Source organism: Bacillus rossius, chromosome 1 (assembly GCF_032445375.1).
Source record: "Bacillus rossius redtenbacheri isolate Brsri chromosome 1, Brsri_v3, whole genome shotgun sequence".
Classification (NCBI taxonomy): domain Eukaryota; kingdom Metazoa; phylum Arthropoda; class Insecta; order Phasmatodea; family Bacillidae; genus Bacillus; species Bacillus rossius.
In genome coordinates this window covers 126,999,821-127,018,195 of record NC_086330.1, presented here as the reverse complement: position 1 = coordinate 127,018,195, position 18,375 = coordinate 126,999,821, and the positions used below count along the sequence as shown (strand labels likewise).

General features: G+C 38.8%; 1 protein-coding gene across 1 annotated transcript in view; it reads right to left on the bottom strand.

Annotated features, from left to right (window-relative positions):
- LOC134545119 (uncharacterized) overlaps positions 1 to 18,375 on the bottom strand; it is a 485,066-nt gene that overhangs the window by 112,327 nt on the left and 354,364 nt on the right. The window contains exons 8-9 of the mRNA XM_063388552.1: positions 14,803 to 14,870; positions 12,345 to 14,714 (exon numbers count right to left, since the gene is read on the bottom strand). Of these exons, the coding sequence (XP_063244622.1) occupies positions 12,345 to 14,714; positions 14,803 to 14,870 (2,438 nt within the window). The remainder of the gene's footprint in view (positions 1 to 12,344; positions 14,715 to 14,802; positions 14,871 to 18,375) is intronic.

Here is an 18,375-nt window from a genome sequence, read left to right as displayed (position 1 = left end):
ATGGTATAAATTTGTCCTCCATAACCTCCTTGAGTACGACCGTAGCCGTGACTGTCAACGTGGGTTCGAGTGGCTTGGAACCATAGGCGTGCCTACAGGGGGGGCCAGGTGGGCCATGGCCCCCCCTAATGTAATCACTCATATCGGCATTTTGTCTAATGCGTTCGTTAATATTCGTATATTCCTGGCACTGTGACACTCAAACTGTGTTTCAGTGTTGCAGCATGCTAATTAACAATATTTTTAAACATTTTATCGTTCTGGAAATACAGCCGCCTTAGTTTATTTAAAACACGAGGTTCCTTAAAATGGCCAAGCAAAAAAAAAAAAATTAAGAGGTTTGTTAAAGTTCTGTTGTCTGAATTGTTGTGTTTGCATTCACTAAAAAGAAGTTTATGTCAAGGTAGATCTGGGCCAAGCTATTGGAAATTCAAGGGGGGAAAATATGTAAGTACCCTTTAAACATTGCCTATGGAAAAAAAAAAATATTTTCAAGATTGTTAAAATTATACGGATATAAATATTAACTAGTAAACATATCTCGTTGATACTGCACAAAAATATAAACAAGTCATTGAGTGAATGTATTTAGGCTATTTAACATTCTAAATTCAGCTTCTGATTTAAAAATTTAGCAGGGCCCCCCCTAATGGAAATGTCTGGGCACACCTATGCTTGGAACCCACTAAAATATTACAGGTCCCGTCGCCTCAAATCTCTATGCACGACCGTGAGATGTAATACACTATTTTTGTCGACACGAGCTTCTGTTTGCAACTTTTTTCTGCATATGTCATAGTTATTTCAATATGAGTTTTAAAAAGTGGGCTCAACATAAAGAAAACATTTACGTCACGAATACTGAAGACGACGGGACCTCAAAGATGGAAAGGTCGCCGTATCATCAAAAGAAAGGAGGCAGTTCCAAAAACTTGACACACCGGGCCACTGCGAGAGCGCTAATAGAAACGCGCCGCACCGTGATGACATGTAATAACACAGAACTACTCACACCGAGTAGCGCGTTCACGCTAAGTCGCTAACAGTGAATTTGGGTCGCGCACACTGGCTCGTTTTTAATCAAGCCACTTCTGCCATATCTGTTACTTCGAGTGGTGGTGGAATCAAGTTTCCACACATAAATGTTTACTTTAGAAGTCCAGGAGGTAATCTTAATTTGGATCATACCTGTAAAGGAATACTTAAGAGTTGGGAAAAAGTGTGGTTACAAATCGTAACGTTATTGCTCAATAAAGAATCTGATAAATCCAATTACTTCTGCTTTTATAACATTTCTTTCGCTATAGCAACAACATAAACAATACACTTGCTTCCTCCAAATACATTATTATACTGGCCATTGGGCATGTGACTGAGTGGCGCGTTCGCAGTGCCTCAAAACAGTTCTCGCGCGGTTTCCTAACGCGCTACGGTCGCGCACTGTGGCGCCATTTGAGTGGCCCGGTGTGAAGGAGTCCAAATAAGTCTGCTATTTAATACAGTATAATCCGGCACTCCAATATACTGATACGTCCAATAATCCGGCACCCTCTGGTTTTTAATAGTGCCGGGTTAGTGAGATTATACTGCAGTTACAAAGTTTTATGAAAGAAAAGTTTAACAAGTGAATTAAAGTATTTAAGGTAACATTAATAAACACTACAAAATATAAAAAAATATTAAATAAAATTTGGGCACTAAGGAGCTAACGCTCCCCCCCCCCCCCCTCCTTCCGACCCACGACCACAACGGGCATCGCTTGCGATCACGTGAGACACCGACTGTGCGCTCACGTGTCATGAACTAACGTGAGGAATGCCGGTCACTGTAATCGATCCAAACAAATGTCCGTCGATTCGCCACGTGAGCCTTTATGCTGGAGCCGCAATAGCGCTAAGGGCGCGATGCGGCGATCGCGAATATTTTTCTAACCAAACCGTCAGCGCGACATAAATGACAGACGCGACCGGTTTTGAAAGATTTTCTAATTTTATCTCGTTGCGGGCGCGACGAACTGGAATGAACGCCAGAATTTTGTTTTCGAAAGATGGTTAACTGGTGAAATATATTACTAATATTATTTGTGAAATCTCTTAAATGTGTTCATGCACGGTGATTTTCCTCATTTAAAGTTAAATTGCAAGTAAAAAAAATATATATATTTAAAAATAAACCTGCAAGCACTGATGACTATCGTATATTTGTTGCGTATGTAATGGCAAGAAACATTTTATATTCAATCGTTAAATTATGATCGTCGCGCGCGTGTGAAAGCATGTTCAAAATAACACGATATTTTACTGTCACATCGAAGGCTATTATGTTTTAATTATATGCATCCATTTTCACTTGTTGAACTTACGCACGATGAAAGAAAATAACACTTTTAAATCACATTATGATTTCATCATAAATTTTACAAGTGTTGAGTTGGTGTTGTCTGGAGACTTTCGTGTTTTTATAAACAACAGTAACTTTTATTTTTACGTGTTTGCTCGTTGCGATCATTGTCATGTGTGTAAAAAACAAACAAATAACAAAACACTGCGGATACCGGCATGTGTATTTTTTAACTGTAAGAACGGAATAACGAAGCCTGAACTTAGAAAATTAGCGACGTACCTCTGCTCAAAAACGTAAAGAACAATTTGAAAACAAGTTGTTGCCTCGCACACACGCGCGAGATGACCCGTGAACGGACGGACCGGCAGCCCAGGGTGAAAGCAAAGGGCCTAGATGGACCGACCTAGTTCAAAGAACAGTTTTCTCTTTTCCTGGGCTACGCAGCTCGACGGAGCGGAGGTTATCGATCGTTTAGAGAAAAAAAAGCGCGTCGTCTTTTACCTTTTGATCCTGAACTTGTTGCCATTGCCGAAGACCATGATGTTTGCCGACGGGGCACACTCACTTCCCTACGTCGCCCGAGCACCAGAGCACGACCTCACGAGAGGAAACATGTCACCGCCGAGAGAGACAGAGAGCCGCACAGCCTCACGGCTCGCTCGCTCGCTGCCAACTGCCGCTCGCCAACCGCCGGCTCTACCTGTCTCTCTCGCCACTTCCTCTTCCCGCCCCGCGCGCTAACCTCCGCGAGTCGGCCACGCCCGAGCCGTAACCGCCACCCGCGCCCACCTTATGCAACTGCGGCACGGCTTAAACACATTATTATACAGCTCCGGAGGCCAGCTTTCACGACTCCAGCGACCGAGATGTTGCATTTCTGCCGGAGTATAGTGGCTCCCTGTCCAGGGATGTTTTTGCATTGGTGAGGCGGGATGATGAGTGCGACGCCCGCTGAGGCTGTGGACTGGAGCGTAGTCTTTGCGTCGTGTGTACAGCATCTATGAGACTGGAGTAGAGACCTTAATAATAATATAAACAAAGGTAAGAGTGTAATGCAGATCCCTTGGGTGCTTTCAAGAATCTCTACCGGGAGTTCCACGCCTAAAAATTATTCCGAAAACACGCGTTTTCACTCTCCTGTAAACAAGGTTTGAAAACGAATTCCGGAAACAGAACTAATAATCGCTCCTGTCAGCGTATTCTTGACTACTTTTCGTAAACAGATGCCACTCGGATAGGTATATTATACAGGTTTTAAATTGCGTGGTTTTTTCCTGTTGCTCTGAATGCCGTGTGTGCCCAGGTAGGCGGGGTACTTGTGGTCATAGGCGTGCGCACGGTAGGTGCCACAGGTGCCTTGGCACCACCATTAGGGTTAACGTTATTTTGTTTTTTACAAGCAGAAATAATACATACTTACAAAGATCCGTATTATTTCCAAAAAATTATGTTTTCCAATCGTGTCGAGTTACATATATGTGCTCATAACACTATAAGTATATCAATTATCAATCTAACCAACTATACACACGGAAACAAGCCAGTTGCAATTACTTGTATTGTACACGCGGGCTGCGGCTACGAAACTTCTGAAATGTAAATACTTCTCATAGTTCTCCTCGAATTACATAGAATGCGCGCTCGGTGTCCACTGTTCACTCCACCCGGCAGGCGCACGGAATAATAGCCGCCGTCCGCCAGGGTTTATTTTAAAAAAGTGAGAGAGTTTAGTTAGTTAAAAGGATAGGCTTACTCGATGACTTATATGCAGTCGCCGAAAAAACATTTTTGTTGTATTCCAAAAGTTAAAACTTTTGCCCACTCTTATTTTTGTATTTTTATTATTTTAATATTTTACATATTTAAGGTATATTACAAAAACTCCCTTGATTTGTTGATTTTAAAACTTAACATTTGAGAATGTTTTTTTCTAGCATTTATTTGGCGTCTTCAGAAAACATGTAGGTACGGTTTTTCAAAGCCACCAGCATGAATTCCGTGCAAACAATTTGTGCAATTTACTTTATGGCTCAACAAAGCTTAAAACTGTAAATAGTTTATTAGTTTTCCTGGTGATTATAATGTTCAATGCTATAGTTCGTCATAAAAATGTTAACATTTTTACATCTGTGTATTTAATGTTTTTGTTCGGAAACACCTTAAATAGCACCATTTTGTGCTTTCAAATCCAAATTTTTCCGGGGGAGGACCCCCGAACCCCCCGCTTTAGGCTCGGGGTCCGTGAATGACAGGGCTGTTGTGTAATCTGGCACCACCAATACTGAAGTCCTACGCACGCGTATGCTTGTGGTTGAATGTGGTCAACATTAAAAAACAATAATTGTTATGGCAATGAAACTATTGATACCTATATGGCGTGTTTTGGTTCCTGTCTCTCCCCCTTAAAGTCTCGTAGACATCAAGGTAATTAGAGATGATTAAGGGTGATGGGAAATGGAAATTTGACGGAATAACCGGGTTGGGGGAAAGGGTAATATACACCGGCTCGTGGCGACGTCCGCCACATTTTCCACTCGCGAAATTTTCGAGGTTCCAGCCTGCCGGGAATCGAACCTTGGGGGAGGCAAGTTATCTGCCCACTCAACCACACAGATGATTTCACCTTAGAGGTACCTCATCCTAGATAGTATTTAGAGACACAACCTCTTTATGTGCTTGCTCTAGGAGGGGCAGGGGAAGCCCCTGGCACCGGGTTGTTGCAGACTGCAAAGTGTGAAATACAAGATGAATAGAGAAAATAATCACACAATAACTACTAATATTATGATTTTACACATGATGGACAATAATGCTTTGAGTGGAGATGTTTGTTACTCAGTTTTTTGAAGAGTATGGAAGGCAATCATGTGTAGAAGCTGTGGAGGATAAAGGAACGTGAGTAGGGAACGAGGGGTGTAGCTACCCACGAGAGGGGAGGCTCAGGCTAGACGTGTAGTGGTATGTTATTGGGAGTTTCCACATTAAACCCACACAACTGTTTTCCTGGTAGGTTTATTACTGTTGGGTTGGGAGAAGGGGGGGCCGCTTTCTGCCCCTGACGAAGGAAAGCTCAGAATTCTCCCAGTTCTTATGACTCATTCCACAAATATTGACTACTTCCACGAACCAAAGTCTTGTATTTCTTTTCAATGCAAGTTGTTTATGTTTAATTTTTAAAAGCTCTAACCAAAAAAACTAAAACATGCTTTTATTAATATTTCGTTAAACATATTTTTTCTCATAATGATAAAAAATTAAGTATACCATTTGAAACACAACGTATTGCTCAAAGATGACTATAAGGATTGGGTAATTTTGTTATGAAACTTTCTTGAATGCATGTCTGTCTTAAATTTATCCACCAACAGAAATATGTTTTAAGTGATAGTCCAGTTACAGCTTTACTACCAATAAAAGGAACAATGTTTTACATATCAGTCTACAGCAGGACTGTTGTATGGAGCCATAAAACTCGAGGCATAAAAAACTTTTATGAGGCCTTCTCAGCAGTACTGTTGTCTTAACAATTTTAGCTTCATACCATTATAATACAGTTATGTGTTCTTATTACAATAATAACAAATTTGCACAAGAATACACATTACTGTCATCAAATTTTAGCTAAAATTACATCATATTCATGTAGGCTACAAAAGTGCCAATGTAATGAAAACAAGTTTCATTATTAGAATTAGGCCTACATGCTGTCAAAAAAACTGGAATAATGCTGCAAAGCGAAGAGTTATTGCTAATATTATTTATTATGTGTAGCCGTATACTCAAATGTTTGACATAACATTTAGGAAAGTAAATTAACTATAATAATATTACAAATAATTTTGTGAGAAATCAGGACCTCTGAAAAATGTGCCTAGGGCATGCTAAACGCAACTCTGGTCTACAGGCTCATTTTTTTAGTTCTACAGTCAGTACAAGTGATATTGAATTGTAAACAGATCAGATTAATTTGTGGCTCACTTCTCAAAACAGATCTAAATGATAATATATGTAGGTTTTTTACTCACATCTAAACCAGTTAAAATAAAAAAAAGTGGGCATTTTATATAACCAAAGTAAAAAAAACTGTAGATTTTACTTTATGCACTGTCAAAACTATTTAAATTAACTACTGTTTTTCAACACAATAGTATAACATTTTCATCCCTTCCAAACTCCGTTAATCTCTACTTAATTAAAAGATTACTTATATATTTTAATGACTACTGCATATGGTGGAAATAGTTCACGGTTTTAAAATAAGTTACAATTACTCGTGGAGAGTGGAAGACGATGCACTTGTACAGGACAGTGTCCTTGGAGCGTCCTTACACTGAGGTTGGTGATGTCATTAGTGTGACCAAGAACCACAAAGTGAGGAGTCACGAGCTGATGCTCATCTCTACACATGAGCATGTTCTGTGGAGCGCGTATCCTACATCCTACACCTCATATACTATATAAAATCACGAACAAGAGCATTGTCACACCACTAAAATTTCATGAATCAGAAGTAAAAATGGATATTAATCAAGGTTTTTTTAAGCACTTTAGATACCTGCAATTTAAATTTTGTGTAGTTTACAGTCAATAAATTGAGCAACAGTCAGGAACTGTGGACTGCGGTCAGAACTGAATATAAAACACTGATGCATTACCAGTACTCACTAGTTGGGTAGTTAAAATTTAAAAAAAAATGTAAGGCACAAATTAAATTTTAATTATTTAAACCAAAGCTGAAGTGCAAAGCTCTTGATTGACCTTAATAAATTTACTTCTGTACTTCAGTGTTGTCTAATAAGGTAAGTCATAAATATAAACTTATAAGGTTCAGAAATTACAGTACTATAATAAAATGTAGAGAAATTGATTTTTCAGCTGAGTAAACCAGCACTTATTTCTTTCATTCTAAAACTTAAAATCCTAAAAGTCAGACTGTTAACAAGCCCTTGCACCTTGCCACCCATTACAACATTGTACATGTAGTTAACGCCAACTCTTGAATGAAAACATTGCACACAATAGAGCACGTCATCATTTAAGAAAAAACATCGCCTATGTGACAAAAAGCAAATTTTTTTCATGAGAGCTTAATTACTTTATGTGCCATGCTGAAACAGAATGATAGATGGTGTTAGAAAAAAGACCATAGCAGTGCATTCTGTTGGACTTTCAGCGAATTCACTTTGTGAGAAGATGCTAAATGCTTACATTTTCATGGAGAAACAAAAATTACTTTTAAAAAAAAAATGTTACTTAGGGGTTGTTGTTTCTTAAGTGACTATAAGCAAGATGGTTCCTAACAGTCAGAATAATGTGAACTCTGTCTTGACACCCTGTCATATGGCAAGCATATGATATAAACCTCAGAATCAAAACCACTGTTCTCCATTTGCACACAGAGTTAGACAGAGGTGGATCCAGAATCTTGTGAAGGGGCAGTGGCTTGCATCCAAAAACTAATGTTATTATTTTCCCCACCCTGTCCCTCCTGAAAACATAATTTTGGCCAGTGTAAGTTAGGATGCCTTTATAGCTTCAACCCTCCCCCTTTTTGGCTCCACCATAGAAGTTAGAATATATTTATCAAATTTAAATGTACATGTTCACAGCAGCAATGTTAGTCACCTACAACTGGGAACACTATCAACTGAAGATTAAAAAAACCTACTACTGTATACACTAGTTCATAATGTATGCTGCTTGATTTTTTGTGATATTTATCTTTACAATTCAATTAAAATGGAAATGGTAAGTGCATTGAAACATGGGATACCAGTAATCGGTAACTGATTTGAAGCTAAAACTCAAGATATAGTATGAATCATTTCTGTGAGACTATATATATAAAAAAATAGAATATTTATTTAGAGACAGCTTAAAATTTGGATGATTTTAAGGTGAGGAAATATTCTGCTCCCACAACTGTCTGTACAAAAAATCACTGTAGTCAGTGAGAAACAGCAATGTTAGGACTAGCCATGTGAGCAGAGAATGGCTTACTGGCGCCGCGCAGGGAGAGAGAGAGAGCACGGTACCTTGTCGCGACAGAGAGGCTTGCTTGCAAGAGTGCTTCTCCTCCAGCCAGCCACTAGCCACACACTGTCGCCACGCGAGCCCCACATCCTGCCTCACAGCGGCCCGGCCCACACAGCAATCACAATCAAAAGTACCATAAATCACTTGACCGCGCAGACGACGCTCATTCCTCGTGCCCTCACTCTCGCTTTGCCAGCGCCGCGATGGGGAAAAGGCCAAGCGCAAACAAAATGAGCACAATGCGTGGTTCGATTCCTTTGCATTGGAGCCAGCATATTAAAATGCAGATACTCTAATATGGTATGATGACGAGCACAAATTAAAGTAAAGAGAAATTCCAGTTAAGATTACCAATTAAATAAGCTTGTGATAAAATGAAGCTGTATGAGCAACAGAAGCACTTTTTTTTTTACTATGACAACCATAGATTTATAAGAAAAACATCTCTGGTAGAAAACCTTTCAATAATAAGCAGAGTACTACTCATGACATCACCATTAAAACTCATCACCAATAGAAAACATCACATGTTATAAGCAACAGAGGGACTGATATGAACAACTTGGGCTCACATCTTATTACATTCAAGTATGCTGGGCCGTCGAGAGAAACTATGGGCCCAGGGCTAAATTATATGTCAGACACCTTCCCATTGGTTAATGTACAAATTTTCAAACCCTAAATTTAAAAAAAATCCAAATACTTATAATTATCATGGCCATTACTGTGAAGGTAATCTGTGCTTATCGCTTTACTTATAAAGTTTCCAATTGATTTTATAAGCAACAGACTTGTAATTTTTGTCCTAACAGGGATATCAAATACATTAAAAAAATATTTACATAAACCGGGCCTTCTGGTTTTTGCCCCCCACAGCCACTACCTGCGATAGCTCTGTCAGCATGCATTTTCATTTAGGACTTTTATAAATATTTTGTATAAATATGTGAAGTTAAAGTTGTTCTTATGTTTGATTTTTGATTTAAATGATACAGTAAAGGCTCTTTAATACTGCACATTAGGGATCACGGCCATGCTGGATCAGTGATTTTGCTGGATCATCAAACCTAAACATAGTTTTGGGAGAATGCAAAAAAAAATTAATAAAATACAATATTTTATTAAGTGGCAAAAATCTGCTCTATTACAAATAAAATACACATGAATATTACTGTTTGAAAAAACTCTGATATCACATTGCTTCCATGGTCACAGCATATCTAACCTACTATTCACAACAGCCAGCATTAGAAAAAAAAAACTCTTACAGGAGAGTTTATAATGTGCTATAGCAATTTTTTTTCGGGGGGGGGGGGGGGGGGGGGGAGAAGGGATAGGAAAAAGGAAGTGGAAGGGAAATTCTACAATGAGGGCTAATCACACCTCTGAATATTTTAAGATTTCAATGGTGCGATTTGTACGAAATTAATTTATAAAAGTAACCAAAGACACAACAGTTGTCCAACTGAATTAGATGCAGATTGTAATGATTAAACATGTAACATTTGTTCTGTTTGCAAATTGTGAGTTAATCTGAGGAATGATAATGTACACAGTAAACATTGTTTGCTATATTGAATCATCAATAGACAATTGGTGCTTGCTAGGGAATTGTGTGTCAAAGTGTACAGTTACCTAACCTGATACTTTGCAAAAGTGTGGTGGAAATTCTAATACTTATTTAAGTAGTAGACATGTATGGTTGGTTTATTTGGAACCTGATTTCATTTGTGTGGCACCATTTTTTTAACAACTGGAATTTACTAATTTGTTAATATTAATAGTCAGATTTGCCCAATGTTAAATTTTTATCCTTAAGGCATATTTCTTTTAAATAATATCCCCCCCACCCCTTTTTTTCCTTTTTAGTGCCTGTATATGAATTATTTAGGGATGGGTGACTGAATCTTAGGTTCGACCTAGGATTCGTATCAAGATTACATCATAAATAAAAAGTTTTGAATGCATGGCATGTAGGTTATGTTTGTACAGGAAAGCATATGATTTGCATGATCAGTATCACTCTAGTCCTTTATTTATTACTTTATATATAAATAATGTGTTTATTTTGATTGCTTGAATTATCAAACAAAATATTTTGTAATTTATTATAGCATGTAAAGTATTTGACTTATTCCCAGTGTAGGCACTGTCTCAAATTTTACTTAGAACTATAAAAAGGGCATCGAGTGATTAATTAAAGGCATTTTATAAAAAAAAATAGTCTAAGTTTATGGTTGACCTATGGTTGTGCAGTTTTTAGAAATATTTTGGGGCAATTCATTGTCATTAGAATAACTGAATCCTAATTGTGTGTAAATATTACACTGCCATTGCAAAATACTTGCAAATAGTACCTAAAATTATAAGTTATTAATTATATGTACAATTAGATAAAATACAATAGTAATGATTGATTTATTGAAAAAGTAAAAAAAAAAAAATTGAAAAAAAAAAAAAGGAATCTGGTCTCATTTGTAGGTACTGGTATTAGCAAGATAATAATAATTGTTGATAATAGGTACCTAACTCAAAATTTGAAAGGTAATATTTAATGAATCGAAGATATATAATCAAAATAAAGTTACTTTAAAAACTGATGTAGTGTCAGCTCCCCCAAACCCTTCGCCATAAAAAATAATTTTTCTAGGTATGCTCATGACAGGACTCAACAGTCAAGAAGGACCCAAGGCCATGAAAAATTCAAATTCTAGAACCACTTATATAAAAGTAACCATGAAGCTCCTATGTGCGTCATTTACTTTAATGATAGGACCACAGTTCTCTCTACAAGATGCAGATGGCCCCAAGCAAGTAGTGAACAACAATAACGTCGAACCCAACATAAACAAGGAAAAGCCTCTGAGCATAGTCTCGGCCCAATGACTACAGTTAAAAGATTTTATTATATATAGAATATTTGAAGCTAGCGCAGCAGCAAAAAGAAAATAAATTAGTTGTGGCTCTGCCAATTGCTTCTACAGTTCTCTTGCAAAGTACAATAAGAGAATGAACTGAAAAATCAAATTCTAAAGATAAATTAGCCCAATTTTTATCTACGAAAACAAAAAGGATGTAGATAAACTGGTACTCAATTTCATGTAGTTATGTAGGATGTTAAAAAACTTTATTAATGAGATTAATATTAATATCTGAGATGAAATCATGGTTAAATTATATTTAAAATATGTACATATATGGTATACTGAAGTTTTCAACAAGTGGTGTACACAAGGGAAACATTTTAGTATAAAATATGTCCTAACTTAAATAACTTAATCTTTGAAAATCTCAACTTAAATCTTAAAATCAAATTTTTTTTTCCTGGTAGGAGGAAAAAAAACATTTGCTTTGAACAGGAGAATATTTTCGAGTCTTAACCATAGATGCAACATGTAGATATGTTACTGTTTGCAAGAATTCTATACCTGATATGTCACCAAATGTCAAATTTCTTCAAGTAGTAGTACTTAAACTGGTTTGATGCAACTCTCCATTGGCAACCTATTCTGTACTTATATTTTAATCTCCCTACACAGGGGCAGATCCAGGATTGACTTCTGGGTGGGGCACCGGTAGTCTGGACATAGTATAATAAGAGGGGGGTCACATGCTCCCCCTGCCCCCCTTTTAATCTGCCACTGTCCCTACATGTAGGTGTATTACACTATAAATCATAGTGTTATAGAGAAGTTAATTTCCACTATTATTTTTCAACTATCTTGGCATTTCATGTCAGTACTTAAATACACAGAACTAAATTTCTCAAACAGTTGCTTTACGATATAACTACTCACATTCATCACCAACTGGCTAGTACTCATTAATATCACTGAGATACCAACTTTCAAAACAAGAAACATAAAAAAAACCATTCAATCAGCAAGTTTGTGTATCAGTTTGCAATGATAATTTTTTTTCATTTACAAAAAAAAGAAAACAGTAAATTAAAGTGTGGTACTCACTGTTGGTCTTCTTCAAGTGTGGCGATTTCAAGACCTCCATTTTCATCTGCTGGAGAGGGAACCCTCGGTGATTCTGAAAGTTTGTCAGGGCTGCAAGGCACCGGCGTCAGCTGTGACGACTCACTGCTGCTCTTCGCTAAAGGAACTTTAGTTGACTCCAGTGCGCTGCCAGGGTTGTGAGATGAGAGCGCAGGCTGGGGAGTGTCTTTACTGCTCAGCACCAAAGAAACACGTGTTGACTGTAAAATTTTGTTGGAACTCTGGGGTACTTGCACAGACTGAGGCACTTCTTTGCTGTTTTGCGGGCACGAAACCTGAGTCAAATCCGGTTCTTTGCCGTAAGACTGAGGTACTGACACGGGCACTGGCTGAAGTACTTCTTTATTGCTGTGCACTGGAGAAAGCCCTGCTGAGTCTTGTGCTCTCTGTGGCACTTGTACAGACAAAGATGTTTCTTTGCAGCTAGGCAAAGTCATTACCCTAGAAGATTCTGGCACTTTAATAGAAACTTGAACTGTCTGCACTCCTTCTTTGTTTCTCTGCACTAAAGGAACCCTTCCTGATTCTTGAACTTTGCTGCTTTGCACTACAGACCCCCTTGATGAATCCAGCACCCTACTGCAAGTGTGGGCTATCAGCACTGGTTGAGGCAAGTCTTTGCTGGTTTGCACTGAAGGAAACTTGGCTGACTCGACTACTTTGCCGCAGCAGTGAGTTATCTGAGCAACTTCTTTGTTGCTCTGCACCATCGGGATTCTAGTTGACTCGGGAACTCTGCCCGAGCTCTGCGAGCCGTGCAACGGCTGAGACACTTCCCTGCTGCTGAGCACGGCTGGGACCCTCTGCAGCCGGGCTCTGCACGGCTCCATGACGGCTTTGACCCGGACGCTGCCCCTGTTGCCGTCGCTACGGGACATGACGTTGCTGGCCGGTGCCCACTCGCTGAGCGAAGTCGCTAGTTTCCCATTCACCATGAGTTTCTGGGTAGGGTACCGCAGCGACGCGCGAGCGCCATCAGAAAACCTGGACAGACTAGCATTGGCATCCTCCGCTGCACTGTTATCTGTGTGCTTCATCGAAGAAAATCTCTTGAAGGATACATTCATGCTTCTGTACGGTTGAGAAGTTGAAACTGATGAAGAGTTTGAGATGTTCTGTGAGTATGATCCATCACTGTGTCTCTGAGGCACTGAGGATCCAACGTAGCTATGACCATTTGAAAGCCCATTTTCTAAAGGCTTTTGCAGTCCTTGTTTGTTTGCAGACTTACTATCGCTTCTGTGAACACTCACGTTCCCATTATTCTTTGGATTTGTAGCACCAACGTTTGTGATCCCTTGTTTTTGATTTGCAGAACCCTCTTCCTGCTGAGGTCTTTGAGGAGAGCTAGGACCATATTTGTATCTACTGCTAGAGAACCCATTCTCTGAATATCTGTGCCCATCTGCACCATGTTTGGTTGGAGAGTAGGCACTTGCGTGATGCCTCTGAACAGATGATGTCATTACATCATGGTTGTGCCTTTGGTAAGGCCGGGAGTTATCTTGGTGGTCGTACGAAACTGGACCATTCTCTAAATACCTCTGGGAGGACGTCACGCTGTCTAGTGACCTTTGGATGAAGTTGCTACTCCACTGATGCCTTTGAGAGTTACTGTTGTGCCTATTGTTTGAAACATGATTCATGAAAGAAGTATCTGACTGTCTGAATGCTGCTGAAAACTTGTTGTCAGGATACCTGGGATTAACAGCAGAATTTTCTTGGAGTTTGAAAGATATGCTGTTTTCTGGGTTTAATGGGCCACCTGCAGAATTTACTGCCTTATCTTGCACAGTATATTCTGAATGTCTGAAAGGCATGTTAGTTGACTGTGTTTGAGATGTGGGACAGTTCACAGGAAGTGCTGAGTTTTCAGTGGTCTTATAAGATGTTTGACCATCTGCATGTTTCTGCTGGGCTTCGAAATACTTCTGAGTTGAAACAATGCTACCATCGTACTTTAAAGGCACATTTACGCTGTCTGCATTGGTGGGAATTTGAGAAGCACCATCAGTGGTCGGACCATTATGACTTTCTAAAGAGTTCCTATCAGAAGCACCTGCTTCGCTCGCCGCCCAATCAGGGGCAGCCAGCTCCGGTGGAGGTGGCGGGAGAGGCTCCTCTGAGTTGAATACCTCATCTTCAAGGACGGTAGGTGGGGAAGGGGGTGGCAAGTCGGGGCTGGGCATCCGGTCGGGCACTGGAGGAGGGAAAGCTGCTCGCAAGTGAGGCTTCTTCGGCGGTCGCTCCGGCACCCAGTCGTCCACGCAGATGGAAGGCCCCACGATGAGGGGCCCCAGGAGATCGGCAGAGAGGGAGCCACAGCTGGAGCTGGAACGTGCACACGAGCACAAATCAACTATGCATAGCAACAAATAAAAAGTGAATTAAAGGAGCAGTCAATAAAATGTCTCCCTACCTATGTTGGTGATGAGTATCCTTCATGTTGCTTTGATCCATACTGCTGTTTTCCCGAAGTGTGGCCATCTGGAAAGATGGTTTTATTAGTTTATTCAGCAAGGAAACTAATATAAAAATTAACTGTAAAAATGTAACAAAATAATGAAATTTAAAAAGATGAATGCAATAGACGGTAGTAGCAAGCAATTCCATTAACATATGTCAGATTACAAATATAGGGTAATGGCATTCCTACAAGATAAGCTATGCCTAAAAGGTAGGCCACACATCTTGGTCTAACATTACTAGAATAACACTGTTCATGGTTTAATATTTCACAAGCTGCCATGAAGACTCACAAGCTGGTCAAAACATTGGTCAAGTATGTGGTGTTGTTTGATTACAGTGCCAGTAAGATCGATCAAGCAACATGGAATTGGTTTAACATATGCAAATTTAGCTTAAGAGGAGAGGTGTTTCATTGGGTAAGCTGCACAGCATATTAATGCCCTACAATTTTCATCTTGTCATATACTGAATCATCAGCATTCTAACACTATATTGCATTATTGGTAGTCATTTTACTAGCTCAAATGTGGATGTTAAAATTCCTTGTGGATTGTCTAATATTTTATGTTAATAATGTTTTAAACCAGACTGTTCATCCTACGGTCACATTCAACCATTGATCAATGAATGTAGCTGTTGAGGTAGTATCACAGTACAAAGTGTTGTCTACCTTTCAACATTTCACGAAAAAAAGGTTTTGTCTTTTATCATGTTGTTACCTTAATTTGGGATGTAACTGAGAAACATTATTTATCTTACTACACCCTATAACTCCTCAAAGTTTGCCTAGAAAACTTTCAGATGCATGTTGTACAGAACTCAGTTATTTAAACTTTAAAATAATATAAGTGAATATCAGGAGTATAGCCCAGTAATTCATTTTGAGGGGAGGAATTTTTGGCATTGTCTGCTAAGGATTTATAATATAACCTTGAAGTTGTTGTAAACAATTTGTTTACCATTTGACAGTCTAAAAATAGCTATTTCAGAAATAATTTAAGAAAACATTGATAAAAAAAATTATGTATCAACTGCAAAAGTATCACTTCTGCAGAATTTTGGGGAGGTATATATCCTGGTAACCTACCCCTTGGCTAAGGGTCCTTGACCAGCAAGTATCAGGCTGTGGCAAAGGGGCAGAATGCTTAACAGATGGGATCTCACATCCAGGGCATGGGTCAGTGGCAGTCCTATCGGACGAGCCATGGGGCTGTTTGCAGTCCCACCACCTTCCATATCCTCCTAGAAGTAAAATAAAACTAGAGTGATAGCAAACAATAATCTACTTCGGACCACACCCGACCTTTGAAGTTGGTCCAATTATTTTTTGTTAACATGTACAATTTTAAAATATTTATGGCTACTAAACTGTTTGCAATTTTTCTTTATGAGTAACATCTTAGCTTTCAGTACATGACATTTGGTAGGAGTAATTTAGTGAATGGTACAGTCATTACATGTAACGAAAATGAGTAACCACTGTGCTGCCATCTGAGGTGGATGGTGTGAACCAAAGATCACAAAGCCAAAGGAATACTTAATAGTATTAACTGTTTAATGAATTTGTACCAGATGGGCATTATTTTAATAAAATTCCTTGTTGAAAGTCAGGTCAAAAGCCAGGTAGTATTTTTCATGTCTTTTTCGCTTTTATCAGAGCCATTTCATTATATAATATAAAATGTCGGTCTGCTAATCAAATGATTCAATAGGCAACGTAGCTGCTCCCGCAACAAATTATAGCTGCAGGTGTGAAAACTACATGTGATTCACATCAAGAAATGTAGTTGGAAAAACAATTTTTGTATATATTTATCATGCTCTGCAATATTTTAAAGAATTCTACATTGAATTTGGTGTCCGATTTTTCTATTATAAAAGTATTTGCTACACATGAGAACAAATGAATATGCTCGTTACCGAGGTTAGATGTTACACATCTCTTGCGAATACTGAAAAACTCACTCATGTGTTTTTTAAATCAGATGAAACCACAGTTTTAATAATGACTTTTCAAGAGGTCAGAAATGTGTTTTTAAGGAGCTAATTATTTCATGCTCCCAACATAACTAGGAGGTTTATCATACCCCACCCAAAACTCTTCGTTCATCTGCCCTTCTCTCCGCCATTGGCAGGGGTAACCTACAGCTTACACGAGCCAATAGGGAGCCACATACAGGAGACAGACTAGCAAGAATTTTTTTTAAATCATGGGAGCTACGAAATGGTTGTCTTTACTTGTGCTTTGTATAAAGAAATTGAAAGAGTTACAGCTGTGCTATGACAAAAGTGAAATACATGTGCAGTGTAGTAGTCATGGGAAAGCAACACACTAACCACCAGCTATTTTTACATAACTCAAATTCTGGAAGGTCATGAACTAATCTTCTCGAACAGGCGTAAATTCAGCCATCTATCAGTTTCATTCAGGACAGAGATCTCGTTGGGAATAAAAACACAAACACTTTATCATTTCTTGAAAGACCCTTCAAAATTAGTTGACTTTTTCAACAGCATTGTCAATCCACCAACTGCTTCACATCTATTTAGAATTAAATTGTGACAGAATACAAAATATAGTTTATACAAAAATTTAGGTATCACAACATTTAATTAATAAATGGCATTCATCAGCAAAAATCAACAACCTTATTTTCTTAAGCCAAGAGTGAATTCTGTGCTAGTTCAAATCAGCCGTGGAGACAATGACAAAGACTTCTAGTCAGAGGCCACAATGCAATTTGTCAGGAAAAAACTATAGTAGCTAATGATCATCTGCCGGACTTTCAACAAAAAAAAATAACACGTAAAAAACTGAAGACAAAATTTGATTCAAAACACAACATGCAATGTTTAAACAGAATATTCGCTAATTGCGGGGCATAAATTTAATGGTAGCAGGGTATCCCAAAATAGGCGATTTTTGCTCAGGAACATATGTCCGGTAACAAAATCCTGCAAAGTTACAGGTGCGAACAGTAGCATACACATTTGAAGAACGCAGGCTTCAGGGTACTACTCCACTGGCTGAGGGGATGCTCAATCGCGGCAATGATGCTGAAACGTTCTGCGGGAAGCAAGCAACAAGATGGGCTCAGACATTTAGTTACTCAAATACAACAGCAGTCTGGTGTACAGCACATTGGATGGTTGGTTATGGTACGTTTACGTGTTTGGCTTCTGGGCTATTAGCGCAGTGTTGACTGTTAGCGAGTACAGTGCTGCAATTACAGATATACAAACAGCAATAGCACTGCAGACATTACATCCGCAGACATAAGTGATGTATTAATGATCTACAAGCAGGCGAAAAAGATTGCAGCAGAAGTAAACTTTTACCAAGGGGGCTTCCACAACAGATATGTACCGAACAGGAAGAACTTCGTACGGCTTAACTAGTGACTGCCTGAAACTTGGAATTTGATGCCAAACTAAGTACGGCTAATTCTTAACTTCTGCATCCAGCTCATTGCCTGCTTCCCGGGAAACATTTGAACACCATTGCACACGTCCTCTCAGCCAG